General features: G+C 36.5%; 1 protein-coding gene across 4 annotated transcripts in view; it reads right to left on the reverse strand.

The window, feature by feature from the left end:
* The window catches only part of LOC126705898 (aspartate--tRNA ligase, chloroplastic/mitochondrial), a 49693-nt gene extending 38364 nt beyond the window's left edge, over nucleotides 1-11329 (reverse strand). For 2 of the 4 annotated variants that reach the window (XM_050405122.1, XM_050405121.1), the window contains exons 1-13: nucleotides 10802-11329; nucleotides 10583-10726; nucleotides 10120-10229; nucleotides 9286-9397; nucleotides 9072-9143; nucleotides 6350-6441; nucleotides 5901-6021; nucleotides 4790-4912; nucleotides 2831-3026; nucleotides 2485-2672; nucleotides 2318-2389; nucleotides 1456-1554; nucleotides 1251-1331 (exon numbers count right to left, since the gene is read on the reverse strand). In XM_050405122.1, the coding sequence (XP_050261079.1) occupies nucleotides 1251-1331; nucleotides 1456-1554; nucleotides 2318-2389; nucleotides 2485-2672; nucleotides 2831-3026; nucleotides 4790-4912; nucleotides 5901-6021; nucleotides 6350-6441; nucleotides 9072-9143; nucleotides 9286-9397; nucleotides 10120-10229; nucleotides 10583-10726; nucleotides 10802-11158 (1767 nt within the window). In that variant the 5' untranslated portion in view covers nucleotides 11159-11329. The remainder of the gene's footprint in view (nucleotides 1-1250; nucleotides 1332-1455; nucleotides 1555-2317; nucleotides 2390-2484; nucleotides 2673-2830; nucleotides 3027-4789; nucleotides 4913-5900; nucleotides 6022-6349; nucleotides 6442-9071; nucleotides 9144-9285; nucleotides 9398-10119; nucleotides 10230-10582; nucleotides 10727-10801) is intronic. The other 2 variants (XM_050405120.1, XM_050405119.1) reach the window with 2 other exon arrangements.
* Nucleotides 11330-24563: the final 13234 nt, after the last annotated feature.

Genomic DNA, 24563 nt, shown 5'->3' on the forward strand with positions numbered 1-24563 from the left:
CTCTTACCAATTTCATAAATTCCTTAGACTTTAAACCATCCACAATATTATAAATTCAGGATCAAACATCACTTTTCCTCATACAAAATTTAATATGCATTCCCTTTTCCTATACGAGAAAAAATTAGGCAAGAGTTTATTTATTAAATTTTATAAGTAGCTGTCATTTTCATGTCCATTATTGTCTCTCTTCTCTTCCTGCTTTATATCCAAATCAACAACCAAATTAGGTATTTTTTAATGTGTTAGACATAACCTATACAAAAACTAAAAAGTTAATTAGAGCATTAAAAAAATGCTCATATACAGGATGGTTTTTTTTTTTTTTTTTTTTTGGGATAAATATCAGCAGTAAGGCATTGCGCCAATGGAATTCCCAGTTTCCACTTCTGCTTGTGCTTACTCAAATCTCTAATCAACAAGATTACTAAATCAAATAAATAGTTCAAACAAGATATGAACCAGTGCTACATAATGCGAAGACAAACAAGCATATATGCATATGTAATATTTCTACATATATCCAATGGAGGAATAGGAAGTAATGTACTGTAACTACACAAAAATTACAAAAACCTGAGACCCATAATCCCTACCTACAATAGTGTACTTCCAACAAAGCCACAGGTTTACGTTAAAGTCCAAAGTGGAGAGGGTATTAGATATAGAATTCTATTGGATTAAAGTTCTTATATGTGCTTAATAAACGAATTAGAAACCCAAATGCAATGATAACCTGTTTTATTATTACAACCACAATATGAGGTTTAGATCAAACATAAATTAATCGTGTTACATAGTTTCACCTTATTAATCAAACATATGACTCTCTAATTGCAATATGACCAATTCAATTTTAGCTTATTCTAATATATTTTAATGGCTAGGCTATTTTAGAAACATTTAATTCAATCTTTCACCAGTACCAAGAACAATAGTGGCCCATACAAATAAAACTCTGTATGCAAAGACAACTATGTAAGCAACATCATTTGATCTTTTTCTTACAGGAAGTGCACTTTTGTGATGAGCTTAGGGCTTAAACTTATGAGCTTTATCTACTAATCTCATTCTCATAATCACTATGCAGTATAATTACATCATGTAGAGACATACAGACTTTTTTTATTAAGTGATATAGAGATACAGAGTATTAAAACTACGGGAAACAAAAATCACCCCAAACAATAGCCATAATAAAATGTGTGCAGAGCCAATTACACTGCACAAAAGATTATGGGTCTACTCACCTGCTCCTGGGAGATGCCAACAATTTCCAAAACCTTTTGCTGTACGTCACGTTTAAATATTCTCAAACTTCCCCCACCAATCTGACAGGACAATAGGAAACAAGGTAACAACATATTGGTTAACATCAGGGAGAAAATAATCATAGGAGCTTCTGGCTTGCAGATGCCAGAAAATGAAAAGAAATTAATTAGGATAATAAATCACCTCCACTCCATTGTAAACCATGTCATAAGCTAGTGCACGAGCAGAGGCAAGATCATTCATGTCTTCAGGATTTGGGGCAGTGAAGGGGTGATGTAAGGCCTGTAAAACAATAATTTCATCCACACATGTACAGATATAGGCTATGAAAGATGTCTTGCAACTTGTATCAACAACTAATAGCACGGAAATCCTATCTTGAAAAGCAACACAAAAATCAGAAGTCAATATAAAATGACTTAACACAATATACATTATCTAGTATTAAAAGCAGCTTTTTCTTTTGGCTAAATTGAAGGAGAGGAGGGATAAGGCCCATTAAGCATAATCCCAAGCCCACCTCAAAACTCCCAAGGTAGCTTAGGTACTTAATAAAACAGCATACTGAAAAATCCTACCTCACTAGAGATAGATGCAAATTGCAATAACTATAATAAGGAACAAACCTAAATGCACCAAATCACAAGATGTATAGACAGAAACAAGATGAAACAATGCCTAACATCAAAGTATTGGTAAGAATCTACAATGTCAAGAATAATTGAGTACCAAAATAAAAAAAGGAACAATCTAGCCAAATCCTTTCTTGATAATTCCATAGTAAGGGGAGGGATTTGAACCCTAATGTCTAAATTGGAAACACAAGGAGGTTTGGAAATACCAAGAGGTGCTAACCAATTGAGCTACAAGGCTCTTGGCCTACAATCTAGCCAAATACTATCAAACGGAAAAAGAAAAAGAAACAAAGAAAATATTCATAGTGATGATATAAGAACATGAAACAATCAACAGCAATGATTTTCACAATGGAAATTTATCACACTTCACTGGAATTGCAAGGATGTATTACAAACATGAAACAGACCTCAAGCCTCTGTTCTGATTCGTTCCACTCAAACATCGGAAAATCAGTCACCCACAGAATTGAATGCCTGGACTACATATCAGACAAAAATAGAAGAAGCATCTTAGAGAACAAGAGAAACTAAGGCTATTTATCTTTTCAAACTGATGAGCAGATTAGAAACTTACATGGTCAACCAAGCCTAATTCATGGGCTACAAACACCCTCAGACGATCAAGAATTTTATTTACTGACGCATGTTGACCCACTGCAAACAACAAAAGATCACCCGGTCCAGCAGAGCCTCGTCTCAGCAGTTGATCTTTATTTGTAGGATCCAAACTTGATACTAGCGCAGGAATTCCCTCAAGACCCCCTAAATGGAAACATTGAAACTGTCAAGGGTGGATCCAAAATAACTGTTCACCATGAAATATAGATACCTATCCATCTATCCACCCCCCCCCCCCCCCACCACCCCCAAACAAAAACAAAATAATAATAAAACAAAAAAGAAGAAAGAAACTCATTTACCATCATCCAAGACCTTCAAGAAAGGCAAACCCTTTGCTCCAGATTTGTTTGCTTCATTGTAAATATCACCTTTCTTAAGAGCTGTATTTGAATAACTTTTGGCACCTGAGGGCACACATAGCATCTTAATAATTCCCCCACTCTTCAAGGCATCTGCAAAAACCCTGAAGGGGGAATCTGAGAAAATATCAGATACCTGCAGCTCCAATCAACAAACATTTTCAATAAAACCCATACAGAATGGAACTAGGTCAAGCATACAAAATAAATTCTCATATAACTAATATAACTAATCAGTCTCCACATGAAACTTCCTGAAGGAACATTCTACAGCCTTAAGTGTTCACTCAAGCTAACCACTAGAGAGTTAGAAGCAGCAACTATCAATTTTGCAATATCCAGCAATTTATGAACATATGCAAATTACTTTTATGTTTTGGATGTGAGGATTTAAAATCAAGGAATTTGAGTAGCAAATTATAGAAAAAATTGCCTGATATGAGTTTCTGCATGATGATCATGACTTGGGAGTTACAAGAGACAAAAGAGAGAGAATTACTCCACCAAATCACTTGTCTTAGGTATTTAAATTGAAAATTAATAATAACATTTTTTGAAATAAAATTTGAAATCCTAGTCTCCCTTATGATTCTCTTTGAATGAAACATTGAAGAAACGATAACCACATACATGACCAGAAAGATTCTTAACATTATCCACCAATGACAAGAAAGAGAAAAGGTTACCAGATACAGTTATACACTAACAAGTACAAAAGAAAATGAGAGAAGGGTGTATGATGACCAGAGAACTTATCAAAAATACAAAGGATGACCAGAGAACTTCCATAACACCGTACAGCAATAAGTCAATGAATGCAAGATAATGTGTAGAGTAACCAACGCAAGTGTGGCCCTCAATAAGGGTCTGTTTGGTTAAGGGGATAGAAAAGTGGAGGAATAGAAAATAGGGGGATGGAAAAATGGGAGGATAGAAGAGATTTTAGTTTTCTCTCATGGTGTTTGGTTGGGGGTAGAAAAGTGGAGGGATAAAAAACTCTTTTGGAGGTTCCTCAAAAAAAAAAAAAAAAAAAAAAAAAAAAATTGTTTAGTTGAGAAGAAAAAAAAATGTAAATTGTATAATTGTAATCCTATTCCCCTAGTACAAAGAAAAAAAAAATAGAATATAAAAAATAAATAAATAAAAGAGGCTGCAAGTTGAATATGGGGAGAGCAGATTTGGAATTTCCCATCAATTTTCTCCCTCCCCCACTTTTCTCCCCAAATTTGGGAGAAAACCATTTCACCCCAAATGGTGGGCCTAGGGACAAAACTCCTGGGCCTCACCATTTTCACTCCCCCCTCCCCTCCCCAACCAAATACTCTTTCCCCCCCTCCCCCCTATTAAAATTCAGTATGATATTAGATTTTTTTACTAAGTTAAGTAATTATTAAATAGGGAAGTAAAACTTAAATATGCAACGAGCGTATGAGAACCATTTTTAAAGAGTCACAAATTCAAATTCAGAAAAATATATATATATTAAAAAAAAAAAACGCAGAATGTACTCTGTCTAAACAGCCATCCAATCATACAAGGATCTCAAAAAAGAAAACATAGTTGCATGCCAGTGATGCACAAGACCATCAAAAGTCCTACTATTCCTCTCTCTCCCCAAATTTTTACCATATTTATCTATATATAAATTTTGGCCCAAAGGAGAAGGGGGAAGGGGAAGGAGAGATTCAAACTAAATTATCCATCTTACATACTTTCTACAGGCTTGAGTGTTTGCACAGGATGAGTATTTGACAGTACAAAATATTATATATTACCAGCTGACTTATAACATGCCTATCCATCTTACAAGTTGTAAATTGATTAACAGTCACAAAAATTGTAATGTGAGATCAGAATTGCTGTTGTGCTATATGAACAAGTTAAGAAAGAGAACATTACATCTTTCAACTCAAGATCAAATCTAATATCTGGCCTGTCAGAACCATATCGACTCATTGCTTCAGCATATGTAAGCCTTGGGAAAGGATTTGGCAGCTGCACACCTTTAATATCTAGAAAAACCTGCAATATATATAATTTTCTAAGTAAACCTTATAATGGGAAGATGCTAAAGAGACAATAAATCAATACTGCAAATTTATAGTAAACATTCAATACACCATAAAATGAACAACTTGATGAATTAATTTCTGATAACCATATGATCAGCTGGCTGGATAGTTAAAACAAAAATGTTTTCCAAGGACTACTCTCAACAGTGTTCTTGAGGGTGTCAATGAGCCTGTATTGATTCATTCACAAGCTTAGCTCATTCAAGATGAACCTGACCAAAGTTAGGAGCCTCAAAACCAAGCCCAGTTGATACACCAGAATCTGCTTTCATTAATTAATCACAAATCAAACCTACAGCTTAACAGTAAATTATTTAATACTAGACTCACAGACAATTTATTGAAGTCTCTCTATCTGACAACACTACCATTAGTTAGCTTGAAAGTCTATCTGAACTCTCTCTTGTAAACCCTCTAAGAATTCGAGTTAAACCTGATTCTTTTTTCTATTCTTTTGATCTCCAAGTTAAACCTGATTCTACCAAGATTACTATCAACTAAAGCGATACTATATTTTACATTTTTTTTTTCATTGGTGAGATCCACATGCATCCAATGGGTTTTGAAACCATGACCTTACTCTCTGTCCCATTCTTATGGGAGGAGGAAGTGCCATTTGAGCTTGAGCTCATTGGCGACTAAAGCAAATCAATAGTCAGAGCATTCTACCAACATTTCTCTTGAGATCATCTATTGACCACATCACTTAGTCAACCGTCCTTCCCAGTACTACATCGGGGTCATTATAGGCTTTCTTCATGTTACCCCAACTTATTTGTTTACTTCCCCCATCATCTTGTTCTAAAACTTTAACAGAACTCTTCTCATACAGGGCAAAGGGTGTTTTCATCATCTTCTAACTTATTTGTTAAACTTCTATTTTTGCACTTCTCGTATACAATTAGGGAGATTTTCAGTCCTGCATCATATAAACTAACCTTCCTGATCAAATCTTCATTAAGCTTCAACATGTCCTCCAAGGGAGTGAAAGCCATTTCCATATCAAGCTGTGTGAACTCAGGTTGTCTATCTGCTCTTAGATCTTCATCTCGAAAACACCTGCAGAGATTCATTTCAAATGTGAATCACAATTTTAATTGAATAATTTCTAACAAAGATATACATAAACCAAAGACCTTGCCAAAACAAAGTGAAAAACTGTAGTGCCTATTCCCGCATATATTAAAAGGCAGAATGGTGTTCACTTATTCTCTTCATGCAAGTCTTGGATAAAAGAAAGCACACCACAAAAATTAATGAGTTTGATAGAAGAAATCAGAAAGCTCCAATCACATTCAAAACAAAGTAATTTCTCCAAAGCTCAAAGCACTTTAAAATAAAAAATAAAAAAATCAACTCTCATGCCAGCTAGTCAGGAAAAATTTACCTTGCTATTTGATAATACCTATCGTAACCAGAGACCATTAACATCTGCTTAAACAGTTGTGGACTTTGAGGTAAAGCATAGAATGTTCCTGGCTTCAAAATAGACAATAGAGTGAATAGTCCTGCAGGCAAAGAAGGAAGCATAGCAGGAAATGCATATAAACTATGAAAATTTAATCTCAACAAAACAAATTTTTCTCATTCAATTCTCATTGAAAAGCACCCCCAATATATGAAAGATAGATATCACTAGTTAGATAAATGAACATTCATCTCTTTCACTTACGGGTGGCAAAGTAAGCCCAAACCCATTTGCCCACCCAAACCCACCCAATTATTAGTTGGGTTAAATGAGCATCAACCCAATTAGACCCAGTGATTATTGGGTTTTAACTATAAACCCATTGAGACCCATTTAATCCAAAAACAATATACCCAAATTCAACCTAACCCTTCCCATAAAATAAAAAAATTTAAAAAAAACCCTCAGACGTTTCAGTTTTCAAGTGTTCATTTTCCTTCATTTTCTCGGCCTCCAAACACCTCTCTCTGTCTCTCTCGCTTGCTCTCTCTCTTTCTCTCTCAAGCTCTCATCTAGAACTCATGGAATCCATTGGTGCTTGAGCTCGTCAGGGAAGTTACTGTGGCCGGCATTGCCGTTGGCGGTGGTGGAAACGATGGCTGGTCGTTTAGGAAGGACTGTACGGATCTAGTGCAAATAGGATTTCGCTGCTCACGCATTTGCTTGAGGAGATCAGAGAGTTTCGTGCTCAGCCGATGGATGATGTGGTGTCGGCAACGACGGCGACTTTTGATGATGTGGATGTGGAGTCGTCGTGGTTGTACGATCTGGCTGGGGCTCTCCAAGCTGCTAAGCGGCTTTTGTCTCTCGCCGGGAACTTCCACTCCAAGAGCTCTTCCGTGAGTTTCATGTTATTCTTTGTGTGGCATGTGTTTGTATGTAGTGTCTGTTTGGTTGCTCAGAAAGTGAGAGAGAAAGAAAAAAGAAAGTTTCAAGCTCCGAAAATATACTTGACGCATTAAAAGCAGTAGAGTTGAGTTTGAGACTGGAGTTTTTTTTTTTTTTTTTGAATCTCGCATTCTGGATTTTTGTTCTGTTTTGATCATTTTTTCCTGCATTTTCTCAGCAAACAAACGTAGCATTTGTGTGAATTGTCATGGAATTTGCTTGCTTTTATTTTTTTGGAAATTTAGATCTATGCTATAGGTTTTTTTTTTTTTTTTTTTTTGGGTGACAGTGACAATGTGGGTTTTCACTTTAATGGCATTTTGGTAATTTTGATAATTGGGTAATTGGGTGAGTTGGGGTTTACCCATAATAATTGGGTTGGGTTGGATTTGGGTTAGAAACAATTAATTAAATGGGTTTTATATGCCCAATCCAATTATGCCCACCCCAAACCCACCTATCTGACACCCCTACTTTCACTGAATTGATAGCCAATATATCTACAATCATTCTATATGGTTCTACAACTCATTAATTGAGAGACTCAGATCATTGTCATCCTTAAGACTAAGACCACACAGATATCATGCGGTGCTTTCAACATGCAATTCATTTGTGAGGTGCAACCATTTCAGAGGTGAGATTATTAATATAAGTTTTTTTTTTTGATAAGTGAGATTATTAATATAAGTTGTAGGCACTTAAAGTGGCATCTTATATAAGAAGCACAAACAAAGCCAAATCCCTAATCTGGGGATGCCTCAATACACATCCATAACATGTCAATAATGATTTTCTATTTTGGACATGCCAAAGACATGGTTGTGACATTGTCCAGACACAGTGACCACTAAATTTGAAAGGGAAAAATATCGATTTTGGTTACCTTCATCAACTTTTAGCTCATATTGACAAATCAACTCTCAAGTCTCAACGATCAACCAACAATTTGCTCTCTCTCTCGCCATCACATCATGTTCTCCTAAACTTAACTCCACCACCACCATTTCATCATTAGACTATGCTGCCATGGAGGATGATAAAGAAGGGAGGTTTCTAGGGTCTACTGGAGATAGCAATCTGGGTAAGGGGAATTTTCATGTTTGACTGAGTGAGTGATAGATTAATACGCAAGGGAGAGAGAGAAATAAGGGTTATGGTGTTCATTAGGCCTTAGAATCTAGTTGATCAATTTGGTTGACATGCTGGGCTAGAGCAATGATTGTGATCCAAAGAGTTATGACTCTTGCACAAGAATCCTAGTATGTCACTTGGACTTCATGGCTCTACGACTTTGGGCTTTGAATTGGTTCAACAAGTAAAGTGCGCTTAGAGTTCGACTCCAAAAGAGTAATAATTGATTTAAAATTAAATTTAGATATGTTTTCAATGCAAATGGCATGACCACACGACACTTTTATGCTTTATATAAGTACATCCCAAGTAGAAGGTATGTGATGCTTTTTATATATAAATACAAACAATGTTATTCAATAAAGAAGGTAGAATAAATACATGAGATGTGTGTCTAACTAGTAAATACTATTAAAGGATTAAAATCTAAATTATAATATATAAAATAATTAAATTTAAAAATAATAAAAAAAAAGAGGACAAAGAAGAGATGCTGCCCCAAGGACTCGTCCTATCATACAAAGATCTTAGCAAATACTATTTGGTATTTGATGCTTGAGTATATCTGGCAAGAAAGTATATCCAGAAAATAGTGGCAGCTAGAAAAAAATGTACATACCTGAACTCGTGAGGGAACCAAATAATCCCGTGCACCTTCTGGAGTAGATCTAGAGAGTATTGGAGTCTCAATCTACCTTATAACCATGAAAAAATGTCAGCGATCCAAACATTCGGTAACTGTCTATTAAATTTTGGGATAAGCATAGAATAGAAGCAGTAAAAATAGAGTGCTCTTCAAAGTCGACAATCGAAAATTATTCAGAGGATGGTACCTCCACAAATTGATGCATGTCCTCTAGATATCTTCGAATAAATTTAACCACCTTATGGCGCAGCATTATGTTGGAATTCATTTGCTGCCGCCGTAGATCAAGACATCGATATCTGTTGACATGAAAAGAAGTCCTTTACCAGAAATTTACATAAATTTCAACTAGCAACTCTACCTCAGTCCAAATAACAACATTAGCACATCTACTAGCTTCTTCTCAGCACGGAACTCTAAAAATGATTTCCTCAATGAATAAAGGAGTTGACCAGGAACTTTATTATAGTCATTTATTAGAACAACTCCATGAATTTGGCAGATCACTAAGGAATAGGTAAATAACTTGAGAGGACCCAATAAATGAGATAGCATAAGAGTTGATAATATAATTACTTATTACTTATCAAAAAAGAGAGTAGATAATAGAATCACTAACAAAATGACAAATGCAAGTCAGAAAACATTGAAGGAATTACTTATCAAAAAAACAAAGATTTTATTGTACTTTGATTAAGGATTCTATGGGATTTATTTATGTCATAATTATGGCTTATTATTATTTTTCCTTATTGATGCAATCCTAAAACACCTAAACGCTGAAAAAATGTTGAAATTGTGAATGAAATTTTGACTTAGAACTTTCAAAAGCTTAAAAGTGATGCCACACAAACTCTAGGTGGTGAAACCAAGGGTTCAGGCAGCTTGTGTTGGTTATTCGTATGTTTTTTATTCTTGCAATCCCACCGCATCAGTGCATATGAATTATAAACTGAAAGGTTGTGCTTAACTAACATACACAAGTCAAGAACTAAGATGAGAGTATTTTCAAGCCAGCTACCTCAAACGGATCTCCTCCTTAACAGAATCTTTAGCATCATCAGCTGTGGTAACTAAGAATGGCAACTTTGATTTCACAGCATTCAATACTTGAACATGCTCTGCAGCAACCTGGGATGCACAGAAAATATTAAATCAAACCACCTGAAGAGACAGCACATAAGCCAAACTAGGAAGAAATGACAACCAGTTGATTTTGATGCATAATGATACACCATTAGATGTAACCAAAGGCAAAACGGGCGAGAGGATTTTAAGAAACACCATTCAAACAATATTAAGCATGAAACACAAATAGAACTATTAGTCCCTCCCTAAAGTTTAAATTGATCGCTTTTAGTCACTAAAATAACTTGGAAATGATCTATTTTAGTCCCTAACAAACTTAAAGTGATCGTTTTAGTCTCCATTATAAACATGTGAAACAAGCAACATTTTTTTCTTCTACATGATAAAAATGTTGCCTCTATAAAGCCAGTTTTCATTTTCTTGTTGACAGAATCACTTGGCCGAGACCGAACAACGCCTTCTACTGCAATAACATACTCGAGCCTCAAGTCATTGATGGTCGAATGAGCCTCAGGAAACTCATCCGGCAACGTCGTGACCTGAAATTCAAAACCCAGTTATAAAATTCCAAAAAGAAAAGAAAAAACCCAATAATGATAGAAAATGAGTGGTACCTGAACGAGACCAGTATGGTCTCTGAGATTGAGAAAAGTGAGGGAACCGTGGAGGCGGTGGAGGGCGACCCAACCGCAGAGGCGAACACGTTTACCGAGATCTTCTGTGGATAAATGGCCACAGAAGCTTGTACGGGTCACCCATTGGAGAGAGTTAGAGTTAGAGTTAGAGTTGCTGTTTTTGTTGAGAGGTTGTGGGGGTTTGGGGTTGGGAATATTGTGGGTTTCACTGCTTCCAGTGGTGGAAGCAGAGGAAACAGAGAAAAGGGTTCGTGTGGTTTTGGGGAAAGGTTTGAGAATGAAGGAGCGGAAGAGAGGGAGAGAGAGAGGAAGAGTTCTGAGAAGGAGGAGAGACATCGTGGGTGACTGAATGAGGATAGGGCTTTGGAGTTCGGGAGGGTTTAAGGATTAGATTTCCATAGCATAATTACCATTTCCATTCAGTTCAGCCCAAAATGGCCAGAACACCTCTACTCCATCTCGTTCCAAACTCTAGAGTCTAGCCCATCCCGCTCCATTTAATTCTTTGTTCATTCCACTTCATCTTCTAATTTTTTTTTTTCTTTTTAGATAGATACTTCAAACATATGGTATCCATTTCATAATAGTAATTTTTTTATCATCTTAACATTTTTATAATTCAACAACAAGATACTATATGAGTTAAACTAATTAGAACTTATAGGGTAGAATTCTTTAGAAATGCAATCATATCATTTATCCACTAACATAAGCTTTAAATTATTATTAAAAAACAAAAAAAAAAAAAAGACTCAAACTTATTCACGTTATAATTATTATCATTATTATTATTATTATTTTATGTGAGATAAAATTTTACTCAAACATAATCTAAGTATATATGTGTGTAAAGATTCCTCCTAAAAATTTGAATCTCGCCCTTGTCTCCCACTCCCCACAAGTATTTATTCGCTTTAAATATGTTCCAAGGTGAAAGGCATAAAAGAAAACGAATTAAAAGGAGTCAAAACAAATGGATTTGGACTTGTGTGGGATTCTAGGGTTTTATGATATCACTCTTATTCAAGTGTTCATTTTATTTTCTTTTTTTGCTTGGCTTTTATGGACTCCTTATTTCTCGGTTTGGTGAAGTTCGTAGACTCACAAATACAATCAGTTATTGTTTTTAGTTGATAAGGAATATTTCTTCAATGCTAAAAAGAGATCAACTCAAGTTAGTCATCCAACAAAATCTAGTCGTTCGACGCCAAGAACTCAACCGACAGGGTCAATCAAATGACCTACTGATAGGTATTCTAGTTGTTCAACAGCCCAAGTAAACGGACGACCTAGACATAGTCCCACAAATATACAACGTGCCTTCCACTCTAAGCTTGTGTAAATGAAAAGTCTAACACATAAGAGCATTCACAGCAGTGGTGCTATATAGGTATAATGCTAAAATTTAGCTCTATAAACATAAAAACCTTGCTGCAGCAGTGGAGCTAAATCTAAAAATTTTAGCTCCACTGCTACAGTGCACATCTATTTTTAGATGTGCATTGTTCATGAAAGCAAAAAAAAATATATATATTTTATTCATCCCACCGATTAAAAAATCATTTCTTTCTCTCTCTCAGTCCGTGCCTCTCTTTCTCTCCCGAATCACTCTCAGTCCATGCCTCTCTTTCTCTCCCAAATCACTCCTCTCCCAAATCACCCATCATCAAGCTCTCATCCTCTCGACCCAGCCGTCCCAAGGCCCCAAATCACTCACCATCGCTCCTCTCTCACCGTCACGCTCTCTCTCTCGTCTCTCACTCCTCTGTTGACTGGGTTTGATTGTGAGATCAGATTGACGGGGTTTGATTGTTTCATGGTTGTGCTCTGGTGGGTTTTTGTGGTTGTACTCCGGTGGATTTCGTGGTTGTGCTCCGATGGGTTTTTGTGGTTGTGCTCCGGTGAGTTTCGTGGTTGTGAGATCGGATTTGTGGGCTGGTAGGGCGACGGTGTTGTGGTTTGTGGTGGGGCGACGGCCGTTGTGGATTCGTGGTGGTCATAGCGTGGGTTTGTGGAGGTGGGGCTGTAGGGCTGGGATTATGGAGGTGTGGTTGTGGGTTTGGGATTGTGGAGGTGGGTTGTGCTGTGGGTTTGCTTCAAACGAAAGAGAAGAAGAGTCCAGAGAGAAAGAGAAGAACAAATAGAGAAATGAATAATAATAAAATTTAGATATATTATTTTGAGTAGTGGGATATATTATTTTATTGTAGTGGTTATATTATTTTATTGTGATGTTTCTATTATTTTATTGTATTGAAAGCTAAAATAGATTCACTGCTGTAGCATGTGTGTAGGTAAAATAGATAAAGTAACTTTTGGTGGAGCTAAATTGCTAAAAATTTAGCTCCACTGCTGTGGATGCTCTAAGAGTCATCATGTCGCTAAGGAGTCGTCACATACCAATGGGTTGTCAGGTACCCTTCCTGACACCTAACACATGAGAGTCAGCACGTAACCAGGGAGTCGACACGTACCCCCTTAAGCGTCAGGTACCAATCCTGATGATTTGCAATGTAGCCTAACCTACATCTACACTTGTAACACGCTATGGTAACAAAAGGGTAAGACCTGACAAACGGCCTTTTACACTTGGCTTCCAGACTCGTTAATGTTCTCCACTCAGGGGCGGAGCCATTTTGAAGGGTGGGGGGGCCATCCCCCCCCCCCCCCCCCCATTTTTGAAAATTTTTAAATATATATAATTATTTTATAATTATTTTAATGTTTTCAAATTTTAGTCTACAAAAATAAGAGTTGGCCCCCCAAGTAATTGAATTAGTCCAATGATGTTCTTAAAAAAAAAAAAAAAAAAAAAATTGGTTTGATAGTTATAGAGACATAACTTTATTTTTCACAATTCAATTTTTTATTGTAAAATGTGCTTTTATATATATTAAATATTTGAAAAAGTTTAGCACTAAATATGTTTGAATTTATCTTTTTCAACCTATTATGTGGCGATTAACAAGTCATTGACTCATTAAAAAATTTTGTCACTAAAACTACACATGAAATGTCTCTTTAATTGCCACATAATGGGTTAAAGCAAGATAACTTCAAATATGTTTTGAACCTAATTTGTTCCTCCAAGTTTTGGATCATTCATATTTTTGAAAATTTCATTAGTTCAATTGAATATTTTTACTTACATTAGTATAAAATTTGATAATTTTTATAGAAAATGAAACTTTTTAAAAATTTCACTATGAAAATTGAGAAAATGAATTTTATTAATTTTATGAAAGATAGCCATCAAACATAATTTTGATTGAAAATATTAAGCTCTTTTTTTTTTGTTGGGTGTGTGTATATATATAACTTATCAAATAAAAAAGTTTGTGTATATAATAAAAAAAAAGCATGTGTATTTATGTGTGTGTATAGGGTTGTCTTGATAAATATATTAGTGTTGCAACTTGGCCCCCCAAACAAAAATTCCTAACTTTGCTTCTATCTCCACTCCACCATCTATAAGAAAATAACTTGCACACTATGCCCAAAGATCATTCTACATGTTCATATCCTCTAAGTATGGAAAGTTAGACTCAAAGATATCGGGATATTAACTCCATACACTCCCTATAAGGGAAAAGCCTACATACACGAGAGCTTGGTTAGCTTTAAATCATTATATAAGTACAAAGCTTTCTCTTCTCCAAGGTATATAGAATTTCCTAACTCTCATACTTTTTGAGTTATTAGAGATCATTCAGTCACTAACTTAACCTTTAGAGGGTCTTTGGTTGGCACTCCACCAAATCCAATTAGATTCTAAATTGGATTTCAATTGGAGTCCAATCCACGAGTCTCATCTAATTTTTTAATTTTTGTTGCAAATGAATTTTTGGGTGCAAAAATCGAAAAGTCCAAATCTAATTAGATTCTAAATTTTTTATACACACACACACATATAAATAATGAGAAACCATTAAATATTTTTAAAATCTATGGCTTAGAAAAGGTGTAAACTATGACTCTTACAATAGTTATAATTTGAACTTCTTCTCAAAAAAATGTATAATTTGAACTGTGTAATTGTAATTGTTTTTAATTGTATCCATGGATATGCACAAGGTCATACACTAGTGAATTATTGAGAAAAAATCCAATTAAATTTTAAATTGGATTTAATTGGAGTCCAATTTTGCGTCATGTGTTCCATCTATTTTTTTAATTTTTGTGAAAAATGAATTATTGAGTATGAAAATTGAAGAGTCCAAATCCAATTAGATTCAAAATTATATTTCAACTAACTTGTAACTCCATGCATATGCATGAATACACTTAAAGATATACAATAAGATGCATAATATAATTTCTATATATATTGTAGGGACACGATTTTTAACGACTCAAGGATGACGTTGGGCTCATGTGTAAAGGACCCGAACAATATGATTGGTAGAGAGTGGGTTTGGAAAGGCCTGTCTTTGGGCGCTGGGTTTCGGTCTGGTCCCGTTTTCATAAGCGATCATACAAAGATGGGTTTAGACTGTATAACTGAGCCTTGCATCAATGTAATTTGAAAAGTTTGACTCCTCGGACTTAGTCCGAGGAGCATTACATTCCCACCATTCCTCCTTCTTTTTCTTCCTTCTTTCTCCGGGGGCCTCCCCCCCCCCCCCTTTTTTAGTTCTCTTTTCCCTTTTATACTAGTATTCACTTCCCCTTCTTCATCTACGTGTCAGTTTCTCCATATTTGGAGTAATTACTCGTCCTATCAATCTTCACGTCAGAGTGGTTGGGAAAAGCTGGATAGCATGGTATGGGGTATGGGCTTGTCAGGTGCTGGGCTCCACGTTATGGTGTTGGCAACTTTCTAGCTTGTACTGCTCTTGTACTGAGTTTGTCCTTTTCTTCAGGCGTTTTGTGAGGCGTTGAGCGTGAGGTTGTCCTCGGCTATATTATTGGGCCATCAAGGGGTTCTCCTCATACCTCCTCGGCAGTAGGGCTCCTCGGCTTGGGCTTTGGGCTCTTAATGTGAAGTGGGCCAGGATTCCAAATTTCAGGCCCCACAATAGCCCCTCGAAATCCTACTTCCCGACTTTTTAGTTAGGAATGAAGGTTTTAGTGATGCTGAGCCCACCTCGTGACTTGTTCAAGTTTCGTGCCTTACTGCTGCTTGTGTTCTTCCATTTGCATGGGAGATGTGCCGAATTAAGAGGCATTACTTTATTCTTCATCCGCGCAGTGCCCTTTGTCATTTCAGTATTCGAGGCGCGCCTTCACGAGGACCTTTAAATCTTGTGGTGGCGGATAGCGTTGGAAATTGTGCCAGAGCTGCCTTGTCTGCAGCGTTTCTTGGGAATCTGCTCAAATTAAATTAAATGACACCTCCTTACCCTTTATATAAGTAGGACAGGTGGTTGTTCTCCTGGCATATAAACCCTTCTGCTCTCTTCAGAATCATAACCCTTTGTCCATAACCAGTTCCCACCTCCAGTGTCGTCTTCCCTTAGTGCAATATGTTTGAGGCTGGGGTGGAGGTGGAGGAACTTCACCCGCCACAGAGGCACCGGACCCTTCCAAGACTTAAAGTGATGTGGTCTGGGCAGGGGAGGCACAGGTTTAAGGTGTCCTCCCGCTTGGATATGGTGGGAACGGTACCCTCCCCTCTTTCAGTCAAAATCCGAAGCAGGTTCTGGTCACACCAGATTTTTAGTGTGTCAGAAGAAAGGTTCTCCACCATCAACCCTGTCTGCGATACCGCAGGCGTGGTTCCGTGGAGGCCCATCAACTTCCAACTGTCTGCACCTTTTCTTCAACGGTGCTGGCCTCAAGTTGGGTTCCCTGCACCTTTTTTTCAGCTCCACTAGCCCGAAGTCGGGCTCTCTACGCCTTTTCTTCAACGGTGCAGGCCTCGAGTTGGGCTCTTTGGCTACCTGAGTTATAGGCATGTAAAAGTGTTGAGGAATGGTTTTCCTTGAACAAAGTCTTGAAACAGCAGCCAACCTCTCCTCTGTACTACTTCCTCGGCTTTCTCTTTATTATCTTGTATTTTTCTTTTTGCTTATGTAGTTAGCTTTAATATAAGCTTATTCCAGCTTTTCATTGTACGCTGTACTATTTCTTTGTCTTAATAAAAGAGGAATTTATTTACTTGTTTTGAATATTTTTCATTTTTGCAACAACTACTTTGTGAATGGGTGTGCTCCATGTGTGTTTTTCTTCAATGATACTTAGAGCAGGAAACCTTGAAACATAATCCGACTAATTCTAATTTACCGACATTACCAAGCATAATAACGATAATTCACAGTAAATTAAACTCAGGAAACTAACCGAGATAACAGCTGAATATTCCGTAATACGTGCAAGGAGACCGTCCGAGAACGATAAACTCTAAATAATTCATCCGAGGGGGTAACCGAGCAGTGAGGGACTCTAACTGCGTTCTGCCAACGTATGGCACTATATTGCAGTCACACCAATTCCTCTGGTACCGAGGATCCGAGGGTAGGCTGGGGAATCCATGCAGCCTTGGGATTAGCCCACTTATCAATGGGAACTCTTTCGCGGGGTAGATTCTAAGGGTTATATAACGTCCAGGTTGTGTCCAATCCCCGTATTGTCTCTTCTAAGTACTTGGTTTCCCCATAGGCTTGAGTTCGAGGACCATGTAATGTCTTGGTTCTGTCCAAAACTTATAGTTTTTCTTTTGAGTACTTGGTTTCCCCATAGGCTTGAGTCCGAGGACCATGCAAGGCCTTGGTTCTGTCCAAAACTTGTAGTTTTTTCTATGTGTACTTGGTTTCCCCATAGGCTTGAGTCCGAGAACCATGCAAGGCCTTGGTTCTGTCCAAAACTTGTAGTTTTTCTTTTGAGTACTTGGTTTCCCAATAGGCTTGAGTCCGAGGACCATGCAAGGCCTTGGTTCTGTCCAAAACTTGTAGTTTTTCTTTTGAGTACTTGGTTTCCCCATAGGCTTGAGTCCGAGGACCATGCAAGGTCTTGGTTCTGTCCAAAACTTGTAGTTTTTTCTGTGTGTACTTGGTTTCCTCATAGGCTTGAGTCCGAGGACCATGCAAGGCCTTGGTTCTGTCCAAAACTTGTAGTTTTTCTTTTGAGTACTTGGTTTCCCCATAGGCTTGAGTCCGAGGACCATGCAAGGCCTTAATTCTGTCCAAAACTTGTAGTTTTTTCTGTGTGTACTTGGTTTCCCCATAGGCTTGAGTCCGAGGACCATGCAAGGCTTTGGTTCTGTCCAAAACTTGTAGTTTTTTCTTTGTGTACTTGGTTTCCCCATAGGCTTGAGTCCGAGGACCATGCAAGGCCTTGGTTCTGTCCAAAACTTGTAATTTTTTCTTTGTGTACTTGGTTTCCCCATAGGCTTGAGTTCGAGGACCATGCAAGGCCTTGGTTCTGTCCAAAACTTGTAGTTCTTCTTTTGAGTACTTGGTTTCCCCATAGGCTTGAGTCCGAGGACCATGCAAGGCCTTGGTTCTGTCCAAAACTTGTAGTTTTTTCTGTGTGTACTTGGTTTCCCCATAGGCTTGAATCCGAGGACCATGCAAGGCCTTGGTTCTGTCCAAAACTTGTAGTTTTTTCTTTGTGTACTTGGTTTCCCCATAGGCTTGAGTCCGAGGACCATGCAAGGCCTTAGTTCTGTCCAAAACTTGTAACTTTTCTTTTGAGTACTTGGTTTCCCCATAGGCTTGAGTCCGAGGACCATGCAAGGCCTTGGTTCTGTCCAAAACTTGTAGTTTTTTCTTTGTGTACTTGGTTTCCCCATAGGCTTGAGTCCGAGGACCATGCAAGGCTTTGGTTCTGTCCAAAACTTGTAGTTTTTTCTTTGTGTACTTGGTTTCCCCATAGGCTTGAGTCCGAGGACCATGCAAGGCCTTGGTTCTGTCCAAAACTTGTAATTTTTTCTTTGTGTACTTAGTTTCCCCATAGGCTTGAGTCCGAGGACCATGCAAGGCCTTGGTTCTGTCCAAAACTTGTAGTTTTTCTTTTGAGTACTTGGTTTCCCCATAGGCTTGAGTCCGAGGACCATGCAAGGCCTTGGTTCTGTCCAAAACTTGTAGTTTTTTCTTTGTGTACTTGGTTTCCCCATAGGCTTGAGTCCGAGGACCATGCAAGGCCTTAGTTCTGTCCAAAACTTGTAGTTTTTCTTTTGAGTACTTGGTTTCCCCATAGGCTTGAGTCCGAGGACCATGCAAGGCCTTGATTCTGTCCAAAACTTGTAGTTTTTTCTTTGTATTTATTTATTTATTTTTCGAAGGTTAGCCCCTCGACCAAGGTGGGGAGAGTTAGCTTGAGGTTGGAAGCCCCTAGAGCTGCTCGTGCCATCGGCACTGCGAGGGGTAGCCCCTAGCGGAAGTTTTGTCGGAGCAACAACTGCATGTCGCTGGAAAAAGAGGAAACTTCATGGACCTCTGCTTGATAGAGACTTGACTCCACCGCCACCTGCGCCAACGCGCAAGCCTTCCCACAGACGGCGCCAATTGTAGGGACACGATTTTTAACGACCCAAGGATGACGTTGGGCTCGTGTGTAAAGGATCCGAACAATATGATTGGTAGAGAGTGGGTTTGGAAAGGCCTGCCTTTGGGCGCTGGGTTTCGGTCTGGTCCCGTTTTCATAAGCGATCATACAAAGATGGGTTTAGACTGTATAACTGAGCCTTGCATCAATGTAATTTGAAAAGTTTGACTCCTCGGATTTAGTCCGAGGAGCATTACATTCCCACCATTCCTCCTTCTTTTTCTTCCTTCTTTCTCCGGGGGCCTCCCCCCCCCCCCCCTTTTTTAGTTCTCTTTTCCCTTTTATACTAGTATTCACTTCCCCTTCTTCATCTACGTGTCAGTTTCTCCTTATTTGGAGTAATTACTCGTCCTATCAATCTTCACGTCAGAGTGGTTGGGAAAAGCTGGATAGCATGGTATGGGGTATGGGCTTGTCAGGTGCTGGGCTCCACGTTATGGTGTTGGCAGCTTTCTAGCTTGTACTGCTCTTGTACTGAGTTTGTCCTTTTCTTCAGGCGCTTTATGAGGCGTTGAGCGTGAGGTTGTCCTCGGCTATATTATTGGGCCATCAAAGGGTTCTCCTCATACCTCCTCGGCAGTAGGGCTCCTCGGCTTGGGTTTTGGGCTCTTAATGAGAAGTGGGCCGGGATTCCAAATTTCAGGCCCCACATATATAATTTAAATACTATTAATAGTCATTTTTATATTTTGTTAACTCTTTAAAAAAATTTGTAAGGATATTATTAGGTATAAAATGTAAATTGCCCTTTTTTTTTTAATTATTGTGAAGCACTTTTTTTTTTTTTTTTACAATTCATTTATTCTAGACTTTTTGGTTTTTGTACTTAATAACTCACTTGGATGAATATTTATGATGTTGTCCCACATTTGATTCTAAAATTAAGAAATAAAACTCCTTAAGAATAAATAATTTATGACACATGAAGCGAAATTGAAACTCTAATTTGGAATTCTAATTTGAGTTTCTCTCAGTTTCACCTATTATTATATATATAGATTAGGGTTCAATTTTGCGCCACGTGTCTCATCTAATTTTTTAATTTGTGTGGCAAGTGAATTTTTAGGTGCAAAAACCAAAGAGTACAAATCTAACTAAATTCTAAATTTTATATATATAAATAATGAAAAACTATTAAATATTTTAAAAATATATGGCTTAAAAAATATGTAAACTCTGACTCTTACAAGAGGTATAATTTGAACATCTTCTCCAAAAAATGTATAATTTGAATTGTGCAATTGTAATTGTTTCTAATTATGTATAAAAAATAATAAAAAATAAAAACTTTTTTTTAGAAAAAATAAACTAATATATAACAAAGGTTTGTCGGGAAGAGATGATGTAGGTGCCAGAGGCTTGACATTTAGGGGCTGGATGCATGACATGTAGAAAAAATCTAATATATGAGTCTACATTATTGTGAAAGAGATGATGTAGGAGCCAGATGCATGACATTATTATTGAGTTTCATTGCACATCACATGGCAATTATTCAAGTTATCTCTAACTTCTCAACCATGACTTCATAAAATGGTTTTTACAAAGTGTGAGAATACAAACCCAACTAACCTTATTAAGCCTAATACCATGTTCAAATTGAGAATGAATTATATATGTATTGAATTGTGTGTAAAATTAAATATACCCAAACTAGGGGAACATTCTTCCTTAAATATCGCACTATCAAAATTTATTTTTATCAGCCTTGGAGGTAGGGCTGTAAACGAGCCGAGCTTTGTCAAGTAGTGCATGTTCAAGCTTGGCTCATCAAGAAAAATCAAAAGCTTGAACTTGACTTGAGCTTGTGACAAGTCTAAAAATAGTGTTTGAGCTTGAGCTCGTGGAAAAACCAAAAAGCTTGAGCTTGGCTTGATTAATTAGTCAAGCCAAACTCAAACTTAATATCAAGCTCAAACAGTCAAACTCGAGCTCAGGTCAAGCTTTTAAGCTTGATATTTTAAAAAAATTACATTATTAAATGCTTAAATCTTTAAAATTAAGAAAAAAGAAAAAGAAAAAAGTATACTAATTTTATCATGTGTCTAGTCTTACTTATGATTAACCATTATTCAAATTAATAATTTACACAATTCAATTCATTCATCCATCATTCATTGTCTACAACTTCAGCAATTGTTCAAAATCTAATTTTTACATTCACGTTAGATGGTGAAGGACTAGAAAAATACTTGTTTGTAACTATTATGAATGAGAAAATACTAACATGTTTTATAATTTTACTTCAAATGATTGATAGGGAATGATCATATGTAGCCTACTTAATTATTTATTATTTTTAAATGTAATTATAGTCTAAAGTGGTTCTTGATTAGTTTAAAGGGAAGGCAAAATTAAGGTAATATATATAGGTGGTGGTCTCATGTTGGCCATGTCATTAATAAGATATGTGTAATAAGTATATTTAGCTAACACATATATATTTATAAATGAGTCTATGCTTAAATTGTTGTGTATCAAGCCTAAAAGCTCACGAACTTGCTCGTGAATAGATTTTTTTGCTTGGGCTTGGCTTGTTTATTAACCAAGCCTAAAACTAAGACTTAAACTTGGCTTATTTATAAATAAACAAACATAAACAAGTTTTTTATCGAGCCGAGCCCGAGTTGTTCATGATCGGCTTGGTTCATTTACAACCCTACTTGGAGGGCACCTCTGTTGCTACTGTTGGTGGTTTGTAAAAGTGGTTTTGCTCACCTGCATTCCTTGTACTTTGAGAAAAAATCCAATGCACCTAAAGCAATTTACCGTGGGTCTACCCTTCTATTTTCAAAAATCAATCTATTGTGTGATGTCCAAATCATTCATGATGTTGGGTTAAGATAGCTTGACCCTGGTTAATTAATTCAATTAGGTTAAATTGCATGCAAATCGTGGAGGCACCAAAAAATCACCAAAAATACTAAATACAGCAGAAAATAAATTTGACATGGTGATTTGTTGACAAATGGGAAAACCTCTCGCAAGGCAAAGATCCCACCAGGTGAATTTAAGGTCACCACTCACAAGAATCCACTAATCAATAATCAAGCGGTTACAAGTATAAGGAATCTTACCACTACCCTGGCCTATTCCAAAATATCAACCTACAGTTCAACCTTCACTCCAATACCGAATTGGACTTAATCTTGTAATAGCCTTCTTTCCTTTGTTGCACAAATCTCCAATCTATGACTAACTCCTTTGTACGGATCCCAATACGTGACTAACTCCACAGCAACTCTTTGATTGTTGTAGTTAGTTTGCAACAACTTCACATAGAAACACCAATAAGATTTTCAATGTTGGTGCTAGAGAATTTGCTTGGTTACAAAAATAAAAGATGTACAAGAAACGCAACAAGAACTTTTTCTTCTGTAAGAGAAGGCTAGAGTTTCAAAAAGAAAACCTTATGAAGCTTTCTAGGGTTAGAGTTTTCTTTCTCCACCTTCCTATTTAAAGAGGAGCTTAATGGGTCTTTTAAATAGGTTCTCCTATTCCAATTAGGTTTACACAAACCTTGGGTTTTCCTAGTCCTATAAGGATTAAACAAACCTATAAACAAATAGCATTTTAAAATTAAAACGTTGCAGGCTATATTAAAAATCCCTTAAGCTCAATAGATCGAAACGTATTTAGACAAGTATCGAGCTTTAATAAATCTCGATAGATTGATAGGTATTGAGGAGGTATCGAGACTTACAGATTCAGCTTTTCTTGAGTAGTTCTTGAGTAATCCCTATGTCTTAAATGTAACCACTTGTAATGATCATCTTGAACCTACTTGGATTTACCCAAATATAAGTAAAGTGTGTTTTGTCATAAGATATGCCAATTACATAAAAATATGGACCTAACACATGAGATGATCGGAAATCATTAAACATTAACTAGAGTCTACTCGAATTTTACACACATAAAAAATAGTCTTACAATATGTTAGGAATATGAAATAATTGTTGTAATCCCTTTAGTTAGGTAGTTGGTTGAGATTAAGATGAGTTAGTTAGGATTTGAGCACATGTAGCTCATTTAACACATGACTTAATTCATAGAGCACATATTGAATTAACTAGCCAATTATCTTGAGCCATGTCAACCAATGAGCTAATCTATTATAAATACATCATTGTAATTCAACATTAAATATCAATGGAAGAATAAGTCAATTTCTTAGTGCATTAATTCATCTCTCTCCCTCTCTCTCTCTCTCTCTCTTTTCCTATGGAGGGCGACTACCTCGAATTAAGTCAATTTCCCTACAATTCCCACCAATTCTGTTATAATACCTATTCATCCTCATTAGGAAGCACTGGGTTCCTGACATAATACAAAAGGACAATTAGAAAAACATTAAGAGTCGTTACAATAGAAACTAACCAAAGTCTATCTTTTCATCCACACACACAAAAAAAAAAAAAAAAAAAAAAAAAAAAAAAAAAAAAAAACTAGAGTCTATCTTAATTTTACACCCAAAAAAAGTCTTACAATACAAAAGGACAATTAAACAAAACATTAAGAGTCTTACAATAGAAACCAATATTAACAAGTTTAGAATAGGACAATAACAACACCCCTACGTGGTTTCAAAACCAATTGGCGCCTCTATCATTAAAGTTGCCAAAGAGGATCTAAATGCATTCCAATAGAAATGAAAGCTTCTTATGCAGGCATCAAGTATTTGTAAGTAATAGCCAGGATACAATTGGTTCAGGGATGGACCCAAGTGGGGGTCCGGGCCCCCTCAAGTCCCACTTTTTTATAGTTATTATATATTTTATTTTTGTAGTTGGACCCCCCCCCTTCCAAAACCTTAGGTCCCCCTTCTCCTCAATAAGTCTAACCAACATCAACCAAATAGCAACTATTTAAGCCAAAAACTTAACAAAAACAATAAAAAAATTCACAATAATGATTGTATTTTAGCAACAAAAAAAAATAAAAATAAAAAAAAAATAAAAAATAAAAAAACTATTTTACCACCAAAGAACCAAAAAATCTGTGTATTGGAGAAGCTAAAACTAAATTTTTTGTAACTACAGTAAACAGGTATAAATACCAGTTGACTATAATAAATTGTTAAAAATAAAATACAATATTTTATTAAGATTATATCTCTTTCTTCAATTAAAAAACTCAAATTCTCTTGCTTCCTTTATTATTTTAATGAGTTGTTTATATTATTTTAGATAAAGTAATAAAAAAAATAGAATATTTGATATTGAATGTATTGTAAAATGAAATGGTAAAATAG

This window comes from Quercus robur, chromosome 11, assembly GCF_932294415.1.
Source record: "Quercus robur chromosome 11, dhQueRobu3.1, whole genome shotgun sequence".
NCBI classification, from domain to species: Eukaryota; Viridiplantae; Streptophyta; class Magnoliopsida; order Fagales; family Fagaceae; genus Quercus; species Quercus robur.